We start from the raw sequence: 19,904 nt of genomic DNA, 5'->3' as shown, positions 1-19,904 counted from the left end.
TTTTTGTTTTTTGTTTTTTACCCACAGGTACAGATGACGACTGACAGAACCCTTTCTACGATGGAACTTTCCTGTACGACTGAGAGCCTCCACAAGCGTCAAAGCTAAAAGGTAAGCAGAAATGCATTGAGTTTCATTGGAGGCAACAGATGAGCTGAGATGCGGCACAGGTTTGATTGTTGGGTGGGGCTCCGTGCATCCTTTCTCCTTTCCCAACTTCCTTCTTGCCTTCTTCCTTTCAAACCAATCCTGGTTTGCTTCCTTCCATCCTTCAACCTGCCTTTCTTCTTTCCTTCCATTAATAGCCATCCTGGATTGCTTCCTTGCATCCTTCCCTCCTTTCCTTTAAACTTCTTTCTTCCCATCATTCCTTCCTTCCTTGCTCCCTTCCTTCCACACCATCCTTACTGCCTCCATCCCTTCCATTTAAGAGATGCGGCGTATACGCCCTTTGACTCACCAGGGTGTTTGTGGGTCTTACCGTATCTCCACCTCGAAAGGCTTGATGAAGGGCGAGCCCTTCATGGTCTGCGTCTTGACGATGTGGTCGTCCAGCAGCATCTGCACCTCGTCCACCGACGATAGGATGCTGGTTCCCGTCTCGCGATAGGGCAGAAGCTTGAAGGTGATGTCGGCCCATTCGCTGGTCATCTTCTCCAGGGCCTTCTCCAAGGAGTACTCCTTGCTGGCGGACTCGCTGACGCCTTCAAACTCGGCCAGGAACTCCTCCATTTTCAGGGACAGGAAGTGGGACATGTTGGCGGACTCTTCGTCGGTCGTGCTGAGGGGTTTGCCTGAGATTTCGCTCAGCGTTTCCCAGTGGCGCGGACGCAAGCCTGGATTACAGAGGACCTGAGCAGAAAAAAAAACAACTGTTGATTGACAACCAGTCCTGGATAAACGGAATATACCAGGATATAACGGAAAACTTTTTTTTCAAAAATTAAAAGAAAAGTTGAGAAAAAAAGTTAAAAATTGTACAGAGGACTTTGGTCAAAGGTGGGGGGGGGGGGAGCAAAGAGGGGGAAAAAAGTTTTTAACCTGTATTGAATTTACACTCTGGACTGACTTCACTTATCTTTCCAACTTATTTCATTTGCGTGCAGCAGAACAGCTAAGTGCAGCTTCACCATGTTTACTTTAAACTCTGGGCTCCATTAATTGACCCAAGTCTGCAGACCTCAGAGCCCGACTGAGTTTATGTTCAAAATACAAACTAACAAACCTGCTGTGAAAATGAATAAAAAAGACAAAGCCAAACTAGAAACTCGAATGAAAATTCCCAAAAGTGGTCCAAGCCTGCAGGTTGACGCCTCACCTGCACCATGGGCACATCCTTTTTGTTTTTTTTGTTTTTTGTTTTTTACCCACAGGTACAGATGACGACTGACAGAACCCTTTCTACGATGGAACTTTCCTGTACGACTGAGAGCCTCCACAAGCGTCAAAGCTAAAAGGTAAGCAGAAATGCATTGAGTTTCATTGGAGGCAACAGATGAGCTGAGATGCGGCACAGGTTTGATTGTTGGGTGGGGCTCCGTGCATCCTTTCTCCTTTCCCAACTTCCTTCTTGCCTTCTTCCTTTCAAACCAATCCTGGTTTGCTTCCTTCCATCCTTCAACCTGCCTTTCTTCTTTCCTTCCATTAATAGCCATCCTGGATTGCTTCCTTGCATCCTTCCCTCCTTTCCTTTAAACTTCTTTCTTCCCATCATTCCTTCCTTCCTTGCTCCCTTCCTTCCACACCATCCTTACTGCCTCCATCCCTTCCATTTAAGAGATGCGGCGTATACGCCCTTTGACTCACCAGGGTGTTTGTGGGTCTTACCGTATCTCCACCTCGAAAGGCTTGATGAAGGGCGAGCCCTTCATGGTCTGCGTCTTGACGATGTGGTCGTCCAGCAGCATCTGCACCTCGTCCACCGACGATAGGATGCTGGTTCCCGTCTCGCGATAGGGCAGAAGCTTGAAGGTGATGTCGGCCCATTCGCTGGTCATCTTCTCCAGGGCCTTCTCCAAGGAGTACTCCTTGCTGGCGGACTCGCTGACGCCTTCAAACTCGGCCAGGAACTCCTCCATTTTCAGGGACAGGAAGTGGGACATGTTGGCGGACTCTTCGTCGGTCGTGCTGAGGGGTTTGCCTGAGATTTCGCTCAGCGTTTCCCAGTGGCGCGGACGCAAGCCTGGATTACAGAGGACCTGAGCAGAAAAAAAAACAACTGTTGATTGACAACCAGTCCTGGATAAACGGAATATACCAGGATATAACGGAAAACTTTTTTTTCAAAAATTAAAAGAAAAGTTGAGAAAAAAAGTTAAAAATTGTACAGAGGACTTTGGTCAAAGGTGGGGGGGGGGGGGGGAAAGAGGGGGAAAAAAGTTTTTAACCTGTATTGAATTTACACTCTGGACTGACTTCACTTATCTTTCCAACTTATTTCATTTGCGTGCAGCAGAACAGCTAAGTGCAGCTTCACCATGTTTACTTTAAACTCTGGGCTCCATTAATTGACCCAAGTCTGCAGACCTCAGAGCCCGACTGAGTTTATGTTCAAAATACAAACTAACAAACCTGCTGTGAAAATGAATAAAAAAGACAAAGCCAAACTAGAAACTCGAATGAAAATTCCCAAAAGTGGTCCAAGCCTGCAGGTTGACGCCTCACCTGCACCATGGGCACATCCTTTTTGAAGACCTCCACCTTGTCCTTCATAATGGTGGCCAGACCCAGAGCATTGGGCACGTCCACAAAGCCTTTCTCCAGCTTATACAATGAACGCCAGTAGTTGCTGACATCTCCTTCGATCTGAAAGGTGGACGAAATGACAGAATTTCACAAAGGGCCTGTTTCGGTGCCGTTTTGAGAGACGGACGTCACCTTGTCCGGGTTGACGCCAGACAGCGGCCCAAAGAGCCACTGCTCGTAATTGGTCAGGAAGTCGTTGGACGTTTCGTACAGGCGCAGGAAAGGCGTCAGCTTGTCCTGAGTCTTTTTGCGCAGTGGGTATTGCGAGGAGGGCCAGTCGAACGCTTCCTCTTCCAAGTTGAATTCGTTGATCTGTTTACAAGAAAAAAAAAATCCACAGATGATGTTGAGCGTCATTTTTTGTGCTCTTTCTGAAAAGGTGTCACTAAGGACAGGCCTGGATCGGAAAGTAGTCAATTGATTGGTGCCAAAGATGTGTGGTGAAGTTGTACATCTCAATTGGGAGGTCAGCTTTGTAAACTGTGGTGGCGTTTAGGTTGTGTTGTTGACACAAAGTCTGAATGAAGGTTGGGAAACGCTCAGTACTGACTCAACATGGGGCACAAGCAGGCCGGTGAGCTCATTCTCGAGCCAACGCTGCTCTCTTCAGGCAGTGTTGCAAAACCGCACTGCTAAATGGAGCAATGGGATTGAGTTTGAAGTGTATTTGCAATTCCGTGGCAACAAAGTGCGCTGGACTTGCACTCTTTCTCAGCAGACCTTCTGACCAATGAGATTGGCCTCAAGGGTATACAGTACATGGTAGTTATGTTGAATTCATGTTGGGATTATGGTGCTCCCAAGAGCCTTCGTGTGTGCAAAATTGGGGATGTCCACATTTACCCGTTCTATGGCAGCGTCCAATTTGGAATTGAGAGCCTGGGCCTTTTTGAGGTACTTGCTGAGATCTTCCAGGTCGCCAAAACTCGTAAATTCCTCCACTTGGACACTGTACGTCTCCAGTTCCTCCTCAAAGAGCTCGCGGAACAACTGCAATCATCAAATGCAGACAGGAAAAAAAATGTCTCAATTTTAGACTATCTGTTTTTTTGGCCTTGTCATTTTCAGTCTGAGGTTTACGTAAACAAAAGTGAAGATCAACCTTGAGACTGTTCTGATATTGCGTGGTCTTCTCCGAGACGATCTGGTCGTGCTCCTCAAAGATGGTGGGCAGCCGCCCGAGCCACTGGATGGTCTTTCTGTTGAGCTCCATGTCGGCCGGCGACAGCGACACAAAGTCGATCAGGGAGCACAGCTGCATATTGGAGTTGGCCAACCTTTGCTCAAGCTGCGGCAAGTCCGTGATCTTCACTTTATTCACAAAGGCCTGGCGGGGGACGGGGACATTTGTCGATATTTACACCCACACACGTATCAAAAATTGATGCCATGTTCCACCTGCGGCCAAATTGTCAAGGATACGATTTGGGCCAATTCTGCAGTATGGGGTCATGTTCCAGACCCCTAAAATGTATTCAGTTTTTGCGGTATGGACATGCTTGGAATCATCGACTAGTTTATAGCTATGTTGAGGCTCCCAAAAAGGTAATCGATAACAAGAGGCTATCATCATCTCGTACCAATTTCGTGTCGATACCTTCAACTCCATCAGTGAGTGCGTGTCAGGCGGCGTGCTCAGTGCCCTCTCTGCGATCTTTTCAAATTCATTGCAAAGCCTATGGAATCAAGAAAACATACTCGTTATGAGAAAAAAATCGCACTTTTTTTTTTTTTATGATGTCATATTTTTTGATGAAACAATAGATCCAGCCATCCGTTGTTGATAGGACTATATTACTTTGGGTGAGAGGCCAGATACACCCTGCAATGGTCGACGGCCAAGTTCAAGGCACAAGTCAACAAAAAAAACAACCCAAAAAAAATTCAACATGACTTTTGGTGAGTCAATCGCAGGTCACACATGGACAAAAAAACAGTCACTTTCAAATATGAATAATTTTGTTCTTTTTCAATGAAGCTACCGTGGATATTTGTTAAACCAGGGCGAAAGCCGTCGTATCGACCGAAAGCCCATTCACACGTGCAAACTCGGCATGGGAAATGCCGCCGCCCAGATACGAACCCCTAACCCAGGAAGGGCTTTTTGGGAGGTGGGCACATGCGCTAACCACCCTGGCGACAGAACCGCGAGCAGTCAGCCGATTCCCACGTTTGAATTTTTGCCAAACCAACTGACGCCGTGTTGATGTCTTGATGGCCCTGGAGCATCCGCGAAACCAGTTTCTGCTGGAGGTCCGTGGCGCGCTTCACCAAGGCCTGAATGAGCTTGTGGGACTGGACCTCAAACATGCCAAGATTGACCACCTAAAGAAGGACATCAGCACCAGAAAGTAATCCAGAGCGTGAGTCCTTTTTAGTGTAACTTAATTGAAAAAAAAATCCCTCACTCACGTACTCAGCGTACCTTGCGCGAGGTGTACTGGATCTGGTCGATGAGTTGCTGGTAGTTGATCACCTCCATCATGAGCTCCTGGAAGGTGTGCTCCTCCCCAAGGAAACGCTCCATGGCCTCCTCCGCCTCCTTGTTCACCAAGGTGCTGTACTTGTCGTACTCGTGGATGTACGCCACGGGCTTCACGTACTCTTCGTGGATGACCCTGCGAACCTCCGTCTCCTGGGCCTCGATGATCTCTGGTAGGATGACCGGTTTCAGGGTCTCCCCGGAGCTACTTGACTGGGAGGAGAGGCGAAAAGAGGACAATGAATGAGAATTCCCATCGAGGAGCAGCGATGAAATTTTGTCTGCTTCAAACCCAGTTGGCCGACTTGCTGCTGTTCTATTCTTAGGCATGGCTCTGTGAGACTTTCTGCTGTGTTTTGTTACGATACTGTCGGCATGCCCACCTGATTTTTTGTTCTTTTGCTGAATGGTGTCTGGGGCTGAATGGTTTTCTAACTTTCTAGTCAAGTAATTCCAGGAATAACACTGGTCAACACACATTTTGGTGCCAAGAAAGTTTCACTGGATTGAGAGGATTTGGATGTCACAGAATCCAAAAGGACATTGGTTTCTCAGAATTGGCTCGAGTTTTTTGAGATATTGCATTTTTTATATTTCACAGCGTTAATAATGCACAACTTGATGCTCCTACTTTGATGAGGCTCTGTGCGTCTTCTTTTCAAGCATGGCCGCACGGGATTCTTTCATTTTTGATGCGATAATGGGAATGACGGCAATCGTTATCGCAGAGAGTCTTCGAAATGCAAAGCTTGCTTCATGTAAAAATCAAGCAAAAAAAATAATAAAAAATTCTGAAATATTCGCAGGAAACAACAGAGCACAAACATCGCTTTTAGTAACCATCAAATTGACATTTCGTAAACTGTCAAAGCATATCAACAATCAAAAAATTCGTTGTCACCTCAAAAACTAGAGCCAATTCAAAAAAAATCATATTCGGACTCAGCAGCCTCAAACCAGAAACCATTCAAATATATTTGGCAACTCGAAAAAAAAATGCCATCAAAAGGGGCTGCCTGTCGCCTTAATATGTATTTTTACATTTGTATGATCCACTGCTCAATCACGACAGTTGTCACTGAAAAAAAACCCAAATACTAACAAAATAATCTTTTGCAACATCCTCACTTACCGCTACCCATTCTGCGTAGAGTTTGGTTTCCACGCGTGGCAGCAAGGTGACGGACCTGAGCATGAACTCGTAGATATTAAGCAGAATGTCTTCAAAGGATTTCAGGTCTGGCTCCAATGTGATCTCCCGATCGTCCAGGATCAGAAAAAGCACAAATCCCGAGTGGCCAAAGGTCTGCTGCTCTGAGTCCTGAGACAAGACAGCCGATCAGCAACCGCGGCATGAGTGTGTCGCTAACTGGAGCGAAGTCCTTTTATGTCCTTACAGGATTGGGACAAATGAGCCTGGTGTAGTCACTCATGGAGTCCAAGACCAGGTTCTGCAGCTGGATGGCCATTAGCGTAGCGGCGCAGTTAAAGAAAGACTGCAGCTTGTCCATGTGGCTTTGAGGGGGCACCAGTTTGCGCCGACCCCCGTGGTAGTAAATGTTGTGCACTTCGGGAAGCCATCTACATCAGCAAATAACAGCTAGTGCGACAATTCAAATGCATTTTATATCCGACGTCGACCGAAAAAGAAAGGGCCGCTTTTGCAGAAGTTGTGCGCGGCAACTGAGGAATGAAAATGTAGAAGGAGGTGATAAATATGCAAAATCTCAACTCATCTAGGAAATCGATATTGTGGAATGAGGGGAGGGTGAAAAGTGGGAACCCAAGGTGACCTTTCATGATCTGAAAAATTTGAAGAGGAAATGTCAAGAAATGTGGAAGGTAAATCTGTGAAGAGTCTCTTAAATTGGGAATTTTCATTCTGGAAAGCGGACACAATGGGGGGGTGGGATGGGTTCAAAGGGTTGCAATGTGAAAGGCAATGTTCCTAAAAGCGCATTTAAATTGTCCAAAGACCCTGCTCACAAACTGTTCCAAATGTTCATTGCTAAACAGAGGTTCCAGATTTTGCGGCACTCCTTCAGCATTCTCGCGCAATTTTGACACCAATTGCATTCTCTCGTTTTGATGGTCTTGCTCACTTGTTCTGAAGGGTTCCTCGAACGTTACCAATCTGACCGTTGGCATTTTGCTGAAATGCCGACAACTCCATCGACTCGGTTCTGCTCCGGAGTTCGGCCGTATCGATCAAACGCAAATCTCTGCGGGAAAGTCTCCGTTTTAGGATCAAGTCATCACGAGTGGCATGTTCGGAGAATGCAAACCTGTACGTGGTGTTCCACAGGTTAAGCACCTGCTGCATGGTGGGATTGAAGGAGTGCAGCCAGTTGTTCATCCGCTTGCGCGCAAACACAAAGGAGTCCTTCCATGCTTTGGGCACGCGCACCAACCTGCGATGAATGACGGATGGATTCAGTGGGTCCTTTCAATCAATCACGAGCTCAAAATAGAAGATGAGATGAACGTACTCCAGTCTGTGAAGAGGAAGATCTTTCACAGAGTCCTCGTCCGCTTCCTCCGGATCACAGAACGTGTATTTCACTGCAAGAAGGAAAGATGGATGACATGACGTGGACCGAAATACAGAGCACTGGCTCCAAAATGTTTTGCAATTCAACCCGTCAACGCAAAATTGTCTTGAAACGTTTTGCGTGTTGACAGAATGCACAGCAAAGTCTCAAGGATCCATGCGTGAAAGTGAACAGGAAGTGAGACGTTTTGGTGAGCCGCAGGAGTGAGTCAACACTTACAGATTGCGGTCTTGATGCTGAGCAAGTAGTCCTCCCTGACTTCATCAAGCAGAATGTTGAGCATTTCGTTCTGGCTCTTCAGGTGACCGGGGACCTTTCCCATGATGTTCTTCACCCAAGAGTCTTGGAGAGGGGTGAGATTCTCCAGGTTGATGCCGTTTTGAATGTAATGGTAATATTTCTGCAACACAACATAACAAAATCAGCGCCTGTGAGGACAATATTAGGACAATGGATTTTATTATTGATCAAGTATGTTATGTGTGTGCTCTTAGGCTGGATTTGCACTATATGGTTGGGGTCTTTTTTGTTTTTTGTTGATCTATATGAAGAGAAAATAAACAGTGGAATATAATCATAATAGTAGCTTCAGATCAGAATCGTGCCTCTTCCAAGTGTGGATAAAAAAATCCAATCAATCATGGATATCTGCCAATCCAACTGAGATGGAATGGATGGATCAAAGATAAACGGAGAAACACTCATGGTGTGGCCACCATCGCACTATGACATCAACCCCACTCAGAACCCGTTTTGTACAGTGTGTGTGTGTGTGTGTGTGTGTGTGTGTGTGTGTGTGTGTGCGTGCGCACGCGCATATCACCTTTTCAAAATCACTCTTCGAAGGGTCGTCATCCTCTCCCGGCTGTTGCTGCGCGTGCTGACTAAAAAACAAGAATTTTTGAGTTTGTCACCATCTTCTGACATTTCTACATTTTTAGAAAGAACGTAGCAAACTCAAACAGCAAATAACTGATGATTGGTTCCACAGAGAAAAAATATATATAAATATTTGATTTTACATATCTGCGGTTCGGCACTGGCTGTTTCACAAATTCGAAGTGTTTTTTTGTTTTTGTTGTGTTTCTTTTTTTTTGGTGGGGAAGGTTGACCATCCCGGTCCCTATTCGGTCAGCAGTAACAACAGTCACGACTAACTTGTGACAGAAATGATTTGTACAACGACTTATATAAGCAATTAAAATAACTTACCATATGTACTTCACCAGACTTTTCCGTAGGCTACGGCGTTTTTTAATCGGGAGCATGCGGTCCTGGTTTGAGGGTTTTTGCATGAGATTCGGACATTTTCCGAGACTTGCCATAGAGTCTGCCTCTCCACCCATGGTGTCGACACACGCTACCAAAAATTAAATAAAATTAAAAATTCAATCACATTCACATCCAACCCCGATCTTGTAAACGTTGAACTAACTTTCTCCATCTGAGGCGGCAGGGTCCTGCTTGAGGTTCAGCCACGGTGAAAATGAAGGTCTCGATTCCATCCACATCTCCTTTTGGTAGATCTTTGGAATGTCAAAATAGCACTTTATGCGCTAAGAAGGCCAGGCTGCCGAAAAAGCAGGGAGACCATCCTCAAAATTTTGGAGGGAATGTTTTTTCGGGACCGATAACACCAAAATGGGAAAAGAGAATTTCAAACATACCAGGCCACAAGTGTGAACTTGGGGTGGCATGGCTCCTCACTAATTTTCATCAATTAAAGACCCTGTAAAGTGAATTCAGAGATTTGGTTTTGAGTACATTACATTTTGTTTGGAAAGATTTGCTGAAATCATGCAAAGACTGGGAACTACTGTATGTTGTACTCATCTGTGGCACTATATAGAGTTAAACGTTTTTTTTAACCATTTCAGTTTTGCAAATATTTTGGAGGGTGGCACGGTGATTAGCGTGTCAACCCCACAGTGCAGAGGTACCGGGTTCGATCCCGCTCCGGCCTTCCTGTGTGGAGTTTGCATGCTCTCCCCGTGCCTGCGTAGATTTTCTCGGGGTACTCCGGTTTCCTCCCACATTCCAAAAACATGCATGGCAGGCTGATTGAACACTCTTAAATTGTCCCTACGTGTGATTGTCAGCGTGAATGGTTGTTCATCTCTTTGTGCCCTGCGATTGGCTGGCAACCGGATCAGGGTGTACCACGCCTACTGCCCAAAGACAGCTGGGATGGGCTCCAGCATGCCCCGCGACCCTTGTGAGGATAAATCGGACTTGTATCGGATGGTGCGTCTCATGCAATATACTCAACTGGATTATTTCATCTGAACCACAAAAACATGGCACAATCGTCAAGCAAGAGGAAGTGCATGGTAACAAAGAAGAGGAAAGCAAGCAGTCTAGCACATTCTGCAGGCACGGCCACAGCAAGACAACTTTTTTTTTTTGCCATTTTGAAATCTTATTCTACACTCTCAATATGTTTTTTATTTATATTTGGGTTGTTTATGACACTTATTTTCACTTTCCAGGGGCTTTAACGTCATGATAGCCGCAGCAAAAAAGGAACGTGAACGTCTACAGAAACATTTTGTCAGCCACTTTAAAGAAAGATGCAATGTATTATTTACACTATTACAGCAAGCAATATGTCTTTGGTCACCTAATCTATCTATGACCGTGATGTAGAGTGGCAGTCACAACAATTAAATGGTCTGCCACTAAGGAAACTCAAAACCCCGGTCAAATGCTTACCAGTGTGAAGACAACATGCCCACCGCATCGACATTCAATTAAAAAAGCGTGTTTTAAGAGACAGCCTGGGGGGTTATTTAGCCACGAACAAACGTCTTAATAAGCATACATTACTGACGAATCTGTTTGTTTGAAGTGGAGGATGCATTTATCTCCCCATGAAAACAAACGCGTTACTATGGTAGCCAGTTCAATCAAAACACCGGTCAAAGGCTTACCAGTCTGAAGACAACACATCCACGTTGAAATAAACTATTACATATGTTACATATATATATAAATATGTAAGAAAGTGTTGTACGGTTATATTAAACCAGGTTATTGCTCACTTATTCGAGGAGCACTTGAATGCAATACAAGTCGCCGCAAGGCAAATCTGTGACATTCCATTACACACACGCGAAAGTCAACAAACTACTAAAATGTGGACACATTTAAAATGGCAAAGTATGCGAAAGACACGCGAAATTCGCGGTGACGTGCGTAAAAGACACAATGTCAAAAAGAAACGCTTCAAAAGAGGGAATGAGTGGGGGTATTGAGCGTGCGGTGCGTTCAAATAAATCACGGAAAGGGCGATTGTAAGGCCATTCTGGGGGTTTCTCGTAGCCAAATTCAAAATTGCCAATTTTCAAATAGATGAACACAGGTGTGAAACAAAGGAAACACAAGTTAATTTAGTTTGACTCACGCGTGGTGGTCTCCCTGACGAGAATGGCGGAAAATGCCGAAATTTTGTATTCGTCTTCATCGAAGTCATTACTAGTGGTTGCTATGGTTGCCAATCGTCAACTTTACAGAGACTTAACAAACCTTTTTAATAAACTTCACAGCGACACAAAAGTTACATATATGTTGATATATACAAACAACTACTAACAAAATTTTAAATTACTCTGATGTATGCTTTGTCTTGACGCTGAAGGTTCCAAATTACACTTTTAGGCATGAGCTGGAGTTTCAAGATGGGTACTGTCGGAGTTTGGAATTCAAATTCGGTTTTTAGATTGTAGATTGGATTTTCAAGACAGTGTTGAGGTTTCAAAATGGGATTAGGGTACTATTCGATTCGTCGATGAAGTTGTCAATGTAATGTGGGTGAGGAGTGAGATATACAAATTGCTCTTTTGTGAGCTCTCCATTGTTCTATGAAAAACTCGAAACTTTTCTAAAATGCCACAAGATGGTGCCAAAGTCCTGTCTAATTAAAGGCGGCTTTTTGTGGGGTGAGGTGGAATTAATTGGTGGCGGTTTTTCTGTCTTCATTGCAGCTCGGTCGTCCTTCCTCTGAAACTTTGCTGTATTTTCATCAGACAAGTCAATTTCTAGGCCGGCTTTTTGCATCCTCTGTCCACAAAATAGAGACTGATCAGTCTGTCTGGAATGAGAACGGTGCGGTTGAGGCATTTCACCTCTCCAACGCTGGGGTCTGGTTTGATCTCAAACATCCTGATTATCTGAAAGACAAAGCATAGAATAAAGTTGTACTCATCTTTAACCTCTTAACCACATTGTGTCTATGTATGGATGTATTTACCGCACACAGAAAAAAAACCCTTCAAAGCTTAGTGTGTCAAGACGGATGCGCATGTCTCACTGCAGAAAGTATTTTCATATTTCAAGTGTGCTATCGTTTCCACATGGATTCACAAGTGTCTGGAAAACCCCATGCTCCATGACTTACAGCCAGCCTCAGACTTCAAAGAGTCACGGCTCTGAAGTGGTTATGCACACATTTGCGGGCTACACACAGTCACTTACTTGAAATACGACCAGATACATCTCCAGCTCTGCAATCCTGCGCCCGACGCAGCCTCTCACGCCAAAGCCGAACGGGATGGAGCCGAAAGCGTTAGGCCTCTCACGGCCGTCGCGGAGCCATCGTTCTGGCTTGAAGGTGAACGGCTCCGGGAAGGTTTCCTCATCGTGACTGATGGCGTAGTGGCAAAACGTGAAAACTGTCTGGAGAAATAACATTTGTTGCAATACTATTCCTGGCAGTGGTGCATGAAATTGAAGGACGGATGATAGGCACGAGTGCAGGGTTCTCAAACTAGGGTGCCATGAGCCATAATTTTATAGTTGCTTTTTTTTTTGTAATTGGCAGTAGAACATGAATGAATACCGAATTTAATTCAAATACATTTGGTTAAGTTCCTACCTATCAAAAAAGTCATGTAAATTGAAATACGAAAAAAAAATTTAAGGCATCTTGGGGTACATGCGATAATTCAGTGATGTTTATATTATAATGGGGTTCTTGGATAAATGTGTGGGCTAATAGTTCCCCGGACCCAAAAAGTTTGAGAACCCCTGCACGAGAAGGAGTGTGAGTAAGACCTACATTTTTGGAAAAGTGATATCCACCAACACAGATGCTCTTTTCACTCATGACCCGTGCGTTGAAGGGAATGACTGGATACATCCTGTAAGAAAAAAAATTATAGCAATTAAAACTGTAGGCAATGACCAAGTGGCCCCTCAAATGCTCAAAGTTTAACACCATGCTCTCTAGCCACAGTAGATGGGGAAGGCAAAAAAACAAAAATGCATCAAATTTAGCGGCGCCCATCTGTTTAGATCAGAACACCTGCTTGCAACTCAAACTAATTTGGATGAAATGCCAAGGTGGAGATCACCAAAGTATGAGCATTGGGACCCCTAAAATATGCTTTCACCACGATATAGACACCGACAAAAATTGGTGAGTTTTCAGACATGGCATAAGCAGCATGAAAACCAGAGAGCTGACGAGGGTGGGGAAAAGGAAAAAATAAAAACATTCTAAATAAATCCAAGGACCCGTCCGTACCTCAGCGCTTCCTTGATGACGGCTCTCAAATACGGTAAGTGGGCAAAGTCGCCTGCAGACGGAGTCCCATCTGCTGTTTTCAACCCGGACACTTCTTTATGGAGCTTCTCCTGGATTTGTGGGTGCTGGGACAGCAGGTGCAAAGTCCACGTCAGAGTGTTGGAGATCTACGCCACCCAAAAAAAAAAAAAAAGAGTTGGAATAACATGAAAAGAACATGCGTGGCAAGCTCTTATCTTGAGTGCTGGATTAGAAATGAGAGCACGTGGCGGGAACCCCATTAAATGTTTCAATTAAGGGAGTTTATTTCTGATGTCTGAGCATTTTACCACCTAGTTGAAGTACTGCCAGGTTATTGACATTTTATCATTTGTTTTATTTAAAACTTTGTTTTGGACTTTTTTAGGTATTATTTGTTGTTGTTGTCTTCTTCCATCAACTGCATAGTACTTAAAAAATGTACTACGCTGATTATAACAAAATTTGTAAGCTTATGTAGAGTTTGAGTACAGTAAGTACAAATTAACCGAATGATTCTTTGCGCACCACTGGAGGGAGGTCGCGTGCACTGGTGGCACCACACTTTTTTGAAAAATTACCGTGTCCACTCCGGCTAAGAGAAGCTCAGCTATGCTGCCATACACGTCTTTGGTGTCCATCTCGGCGTTTGACAGCAAGTACGTCAGGTACTCTCCCTCCACATTCTGGTTGCGCTCTATGCGCTGTTGAATGTCCTCCAACTTCTTGTCAATCAGTGGTTTAGCTAAAATAAAGGCAGAGATGCGCACGTTTGTTTTTAATAAACAGAAGCGATGAAGCTTTTCCATGACGAAATCTGAAAAAAAGTTTCCAGGGGATGCAACCAAAAGGGTATACAGCCAAAATGGGTGATTCAAACCAAAATGTCTGACTTCTTTTTCAATTTCAGGCGTGGGTCCCTGAGACTGTGTCGGACGCTCCATACATTCGCACCAGGATACACGTATTTGTGGAAAGTGGACCGTTTTTTTGAGCGGCATGGTGTAACTAGCATGAAAACAAGACTTCTATCTATAAGCAAAGACCAACGTTCGTTGGACACAACGCTGTTCTACATGTCAAGCTATGAGGATGTGTTTCACAAATTACCAAAGCTGAAGATGCCCTCCCATCCATCGATGTAGCGTCCCCAGTAGGGAAGCAGATTCCGGCTCCACTTGGGCAACATCACCACGGCCAGACTGTTGGAAAACATCTTGCCGATGGCGTCAATAAACTGCTGCGTACCTGCCGGAATGTTCTTTTCCAGGGCGCCCAGTCTGGTCTCAAACAATATCGTAGCGATGGCTGATGTGGAACAAGTCAGTGTTTTGTCAGCCTTTATTGAACCAACCACATGATTTCCGTTGAAGTGCTGCTGCTTGTTGTAAAGTTCGCTGCTACCCTTGAGCACTCGCAACTCAAATTTTTACTTGCAACTCAACCAGAAAGCGGCTGAGCTACAGTCGACTTCTCAAAAAGTCCAGTGTACTTTTCTATTTGGACAGGGCTTTGACACCATCTTGTGCCAATATAGGGAGTTACAGAAACAGCACAAAAAATGGAAACCTGGGGAGTTTTTCAGGATCGGTTGTACAGAAAAAAATGAATGGCAAAACCGCAAATAGTTCAGCTACAGGTTTACGCACAGAAAGACAAAACTGGCAAGAACTGCATTTACCTTCAAGTGAAAAACGATAGAACTCATTGGCCAAATCCATCACCAAATCCCCGGTGGGGCTGCAGCGGCGCACATAGATGAGCCTGACCATGAAGTCGGCAACCACGGTGTTGAGAATTCCACAATATCGGGCCGAATCTTTGGGAAGCATCATGCGCTTGTTCAAGACCGTCCTCAGCTTGTACCAGCTCTCCCCTTCTCTTGAAACACAAACAAAATGACAACAACCCTACTGTTAGGTCACAGGTTAAAAAAAAAAAAACATTCCAAAAACCTGTTAGCATGTTAGCCTCACTGAAGAAATTGTCCCTCGTTGTTCATGGCTGTTGGTCTGAATATTGCAGAATAACTTGATCGCATTTGGCCATAATTTTGTCCATATCATTTGCAGGCCTTGTGGCTAAAACTGTGGTCACATGCAAAAAGTGCTGAACTGGTGACGTACGGCTGCAAAGGTGGTCTCATAGCGGCCACCATCAAAGCTAGGAACGCTACTGGTGAGATAACTTTGGACTGGTCAGCAGACAATCGCAGGGCACATATAAACCGCGGACACTTATTAACTAGACCTTATCTGTCCCTTGGTTTTCATTGGTTGTTTTTTTTCCCTTTTATTTCTTTTGGCACCGCTTCTGTCCCTGGATTTACAGAACGGCCTCACATGCCAGGACTTAGCTATTTCTCGGGCACCGAGTGGAACGGGATCACATTGCCGCGCAACGGAAACACGTCCTGTCGTGCGCGCTTACACTGTGAAAGGTCCGTAGCCGAACCCTTTCATGTCACGATAATCCTTCCAAAAGGACATGTCTCCTCTGCAAGGGAACTTTTCGTCGCTCCTCAAGACTTGTTCCAGCAGCTTGGGGCTGGTCAGGGACACGTTCTTCATGCCGTCTCTGTAGATGGACCCGTAGAGCTGCTTCTCGTATAGCTGATGAGCGAATACAAGGATGAAAGACCAATGTCGGGGCATCATCAGCAAAAAGGACATCGAGAGAAACACTAGGTCATGTCTTGTACCATGTAAATATTCCATTCATCAATCGCGGGGTTTGTTGGCCACTCAACTCAGCGAAAAGGGCAGACAGAGCGAATGTTACCTACTTGGGTGTGATTTCAACGCAGCATGCAACACATTGGGCGTCTTCTACCTGAAGCTCATGCGCCCGGCTGTAGAAGCCCTGAAAGACCATCCGGTAGAGCAGCTCCAAAACGCCGACGCGGGGGAGATCCTTCACCGTCGGAGGCTTCTCTAGAGCGCCCCGGTTGGAGGACGTACTTCTCGACCCTCTGCAGACGGTTCGAGCCACGGCAACCGGGCTCCTCTGCAACAGGCGCACAGCAGCCATGATGGGTAGAAAATAGCTTCATGCTCAGGAGTTTCGATTACATCGAAGAGCTCAAAGGGAGGGGCCATCGCACACTTCCAGCCTAGCCAACAAATTGCAGGCATAGTGGAGGTTGTATCTGGAACAAATGCATATTTCAAAACTGTCATTTTTCTGTACTGCTGACAATCATACTGAATTCAAACTAATCTTACAACTTATTGTTCAAAGTAAATGGACGGTGGATGATTTGATATTGCTTTTTAATCAGTCATTCAGCAGAGAGAAAGAAAAAACCCAGACAGGCCTGGTGAAGACTCTCTGTGCTTGCACGAACAACCCAGGCTAAACTTAGCTTGTCCCCGACATCGCCCGCAGTACAATGCTTGCCACTCGGTTGACGCCAGTTTTTATTCAGATGGAGCTTTGAGTGTTTCAGAAAGTCCATTAAAACCATAAAACACTCATTGCTCCCGTTCTCTTTTCCCAACGAAATGAACGCGAATGCCAAAAATACACTTCAGCCTTCATTATTTAAAAAAAAAAAAAAAAGTTTATTTTAATGAGGAAAAATGGCACTCCAAAATGTTGTCCTTTATAAAAACATACCACCCTGACACAATTCAATTGGATTAAAAAGAATACAGTAAAGCCTTTTTTGAAAATGAAAAAAAAAAATCTCCAACCGTCACTCCTTCATTTGGGTGACGTTTTGTATCGATCCCGCAGGGTCCATTTTGTGCAGCAGAAAGTGTCCTTGCACCTGAGCGGCACTGATCTCCGTGCGGGCCGCCAGCGCGGAAGTCGCAAAACGTTGGCCCTCCGAGATGGCCTGATCCGGATAGAAGCGACGAAACATCTGGCTGAGCTGCCAGTGGGTACAATGGCCGATATACTGCTTGAGATCCACGCGGCCGGGCCGGATTAGCGCTGAATCTAACCTGTGCGGGCGCAAAAAGATTGATGCGGTGTAGAATGATCTTTGCAATTGTACATTAAATGTTTTTTTTAAAGTACCTGTCAATGTAGTTTGTGGTCATGAATACAATTCTGGCCTCGGATGAAGCCACTCCGTCCAGAGAGTTCAATAGGCCGCTGAAAGTCAGCCTCCCCATTCCCTGGTAGGCTAAAGGATCTGTTGGGGGGCATTGAGATTTGTGAAATCTTAAATCGAGGAATAGAGGTGCATTAAAAAATAAACTCACTACAATCTTTACAGCAATTCAAAGCCTAGCCTAGATGTCAAGATAGCAGACTTCCTTTTCGATTTCGGCCGTCGGGCTATAGTGTGAGCAGTTATCCAAGTAACTCGGGTAAATTGGCCAACAAGAGCGGGCAATCGAGGACTCGAATGCACCATATCTGCCCCTGTATTAAAAATGTAATCCTGCAAAATATTCCACATTTTTTCATAAATGTACCTATAATATGATTTCTTTTCTCTGGAACAGTAGACAGTTCCAATTTTTTGTATCCTGAATACATGATGCCATTACATGTATTCTGTTACTCCCCTAGGTGAAGGAGAGTTACTGAGTAGATTTTAGGAGAGAGGGACTTACTCTCTGTTGGAAGCAGCTCTCGGCTAACAAAGGCGGCGTCCACGTCCTCCAGCAGAATAATACTTTGCTGCGGGGCCACACTCAGCAGGTGATTGAGACGATCATCTGAGAGCGAGCGGTCACTCAGACTCATCAAACATATGCTGTAGCCCAGCTCGCCGGCCAGAGCCGTGCTGAAATACAAACAGCCGTGTTACAAAAAAAAAAAAAGACCGTCAGCTACAAATAAAAACGTGCAGAAAACTAACATAAAGCTGCTTTTCCCACATCCTGGGGGTCCATACAACAGATAGCCTCTCCTGTACGGGATGCCTGTCAGGAAAATGAATACAAAGTGAACGTCATGTCCATCCAGTTTTGTGTGGATCAGTGAAAGCATTTTTTTTAAATTGGACACTGTATCGTTGATCACTTACCGCGATCCGTGTACCACTTGGGGTTCCCAATAAACTCTTTGACGTCGTCCACGATCCTTTCGGCCACGCCCGCCTCCAGCACCACGGAGCTCAGGGGTCTGCGTCGCCGCGGAAACCCAAACGGCCGCCATTCGGCACCCATGGCCGTGTACATCACCGTACGTCCTTCTTCCTGCTTCAGCGCCAACTCCCTGGCTGAGAAAGCGAAGGGAGCCTCGCTGAACATCGAGCAGATGCAATATGACAGTACGACTCTGGTGTTTACCTTCTTGTAAAATATTGAAGAAGACCTTTCGGTCTCGGCCCAATGCTGTGAATGTGACAGACTCCCACGGGGTGCCCGTGTGCATGTCAATCATCTGTTTCTCTCTGGTCCTCTCAACCCTGATCCACTTGCGGCCGTACCTGCACAATACAACAGAAAACAGGAAGTTACTATGACATGAGGTTTTTTATGAGAATAAAGTCATAGTGTTTCAAAGGAAAAACAATTCTAGTCTTTACAAGAACAAAGACGCAGTTTGTCGGAATGGAAATTCATGCTCTACCGACAATGAAGTCGCAGTTTTCCAGGATTGTCGTAGCATTTAAATTTAATAACGGAACAAAGTGATAATTTAACATGAGTTTCAAAAATACAACGTTATTCTTTTAAAGTTGCGCCTTTTATTCATTTTACAAGTTCAAGTGGATGTTTTTGTATGAACATTTGGAGCCCAAGAATGTGTGAGTGTTGCTGACCAGATGATGTGATTCCCCGGACTGGGATGGAAGTCGAACTGGGTTTGAACGCGTCCGCTTTCGTGTGCCATGTAGGACGTCTCCACGCTCAGGTGTTGGGTTCGAGTGGCGTGCTTGGTGATCCAACTCAGGAGCCAGTGGTAGCTCTTGTCCTTGCTGGGCACCTCCAGGGTGATCATGTAGTGCCTACGGAAAAACACCATCCCCACCTGGGCTCCTTTCCTGGCCAACGCCAAGGCGGTTCCGACGCCCACCAGTCCAAAGCCAGCCCCGAAGTACGGGTTGTCCTTCAGACTGTCCAGAATGTCTGACAGTGGCATGTTGTATTTATGTACACAGTCAGTCTCTCACCACCATTGCTGAAGAATAGCAGAGTCTATGCTTCTTCTTGTCCAGCTATGAGGACAAGTCGGTGATGTTTTCGATTCAATCTTTAAAACCATGATATCACATGTCTTCCACTCATCGGAATCTATTGCTGTAGTGTCACAGCACAAACGGAAGTGACGCATTCTGCTAAATCTGCTCGCTCTTTATTTCTGAGTTATAAACCCATTTGTGAGGCGGATGCTTTATTTTTGTACGCTCTGCATTTTCCAATTAATATGTCTTTCCTGGGCGCCTAAGGGCAAATAAATGATTTTATAAATAAGTAAATAAATAATTTTTGGTGTTTCTTACACAATCTTCCGACTGGTCAACTGCTCCGTACAATTTAGGTTCCGAATTTGTCGAGTTGCTATTTCCGCTTTTAATTCACAGTAATTATTTCTCTTTTTTTTTTTTGAGTCAGACTAAAATTTCTCTATTTTTAAACTCTTTGAATTAAAAATGTTTAATTGATTTTCATGTATC

General features: G+C 44.9%; 3 protein-coding genes across 4 annotated transcripts in view; all 3 read right to left on the bottom strand.

The window, feature by feature from the left end:
• Positions 1-11,239, bottom strand: part of LOC109517569 (dynein, axonemal, heavy chain 7) — a 50,217-nt gene extending 38,978 nt beyond the window's left edge. The window contains 18 exon segments of the mRNA XM_019872795.1: positions 1,828-2,198; positions 2,665-2,805; positions 2,878-3,057; positions 3,589-3,735; positions 3,848-4,072; positions 4,343-4,421; positions 4,943-5,070; positions 5,171-5,440; positions 6,360-6,548; positions 6,625-6,808; positions 7,330-7,449; positions 7,513-7,638; positions 7,717-7,789; positions 7,999-8,179; positions 8,603-8,663; positions 8,992-9,139; positions 9,215-9,349; positions 10,492-11,239. Of these exon segments, the coding sequence (XP_019728354.1) occupies positions 1,828-2,198; positions 2,665-2,805; positions 2,878-3,057; positions 3,589-3,735; positions 3,848-4,072; positions 4,343-4,421; positions 4,943-5,070; positions 5,171-5,440; positions 6,360-6,548; positions 6,625-6,808; positions 7,330-7,449; positions 7,513-7,638; positions 7,717-7,789; positions 7,999-8,179; positions 8,603-8,663; positions 8,992-9,139; positions 9,215-9,290 (2,699 nt within the window). The 5' untranslated portion in view covers positions 9,291-9,349; positions 10,492-11,239.
• Positions 11,240-11,279: 40 nt separating this feature from the next.
• On the bottom strand, positions 11,280-16,352 carry cyp27a1.1 (cytochrome P450, family 27, subfamily A, polypeptide 1.1). Of its 2 annotated transcripts, none has more exons than XM_019872781.1 (9): positions 16,154-16,352; positions 15,752-15,933; positions 15,003-15,202; positions 14,432-14,629; positions 13,903-14,066; positions 13,304-13,470; positions 12,836-12,917; positions 12,253-12,453; positions 11,280-11,948 (listed from the first exon to the last, which is right to left on the bottom strand). In XM_019872781.1, the coding sequence occupies exons 1-9, from the start codon at positions 16,349-16,351 to the stop codon at positions 11,817-11,819; spliced, it is 1,524 nt and encodes a 507-aa protein (XP_019728340.1). In that variant the 5' UTR covers position 16,352; the 3' UTR covers positions 11,280-11,816. The 2 variants fall into 2 exon arrangements, with proteins under 2 accessions (XP_019728340.1, XP_019728341.1); XM_019872782.1 differs by having other exon boundaries at positions 16,107-16,245.
• Positions 16,353-16,576: 224 nt separating this feature from the next.
• On the bottom strand, positions 16,577-19,560 carry bcs1l (BC1 (ubiquinol-cytochrome c reductase) synthesis-like). Its single transcript, XM_019872784.1, has 7 exons — positions 19,050-19,560; positions 18,574-18,713; positions 18,309-18,503; positions 18,141-18,204; positions 17,893-18,065; positions 17,348-17,465; positions 16,577-17,271 (listed from the first exon to the last, which is right to left on the bottom strand). Exons 1-7 carry the CDS (start codon positions 19,367-19,369, stop codon positions 17,019-17,021), a joined length of 1,263 nt encoding a protein of 420 aa, XP_019728343.1. The 5' UTR covers positions 19,370-19,560; the 3' UTR covers positions 16,577-17,018.
• Between the last annotated feature and the right edge of the window lie 344 nt (positions 19,561-19,904).

This window comes from Hippocampus comes, unplaced genomic scaffold (assembly GCF_001891065.2).
Source record: "Hippocampus comes isolate QL1 unplaced genomic scaffold, H_comes_QL1_v1.1 scaffold242, whole genome shotgun sequence".
Classification (NCBI taxonomy): Eukaryota; Metazoa; Chordata; class Actinopteri; order Syngnathiformes; family Syngnathidae; genus Hippocampus; species Hippocampus comes.
This window is presented reverse-complemented; position numbering and strand designations above follow the sequence as displayed.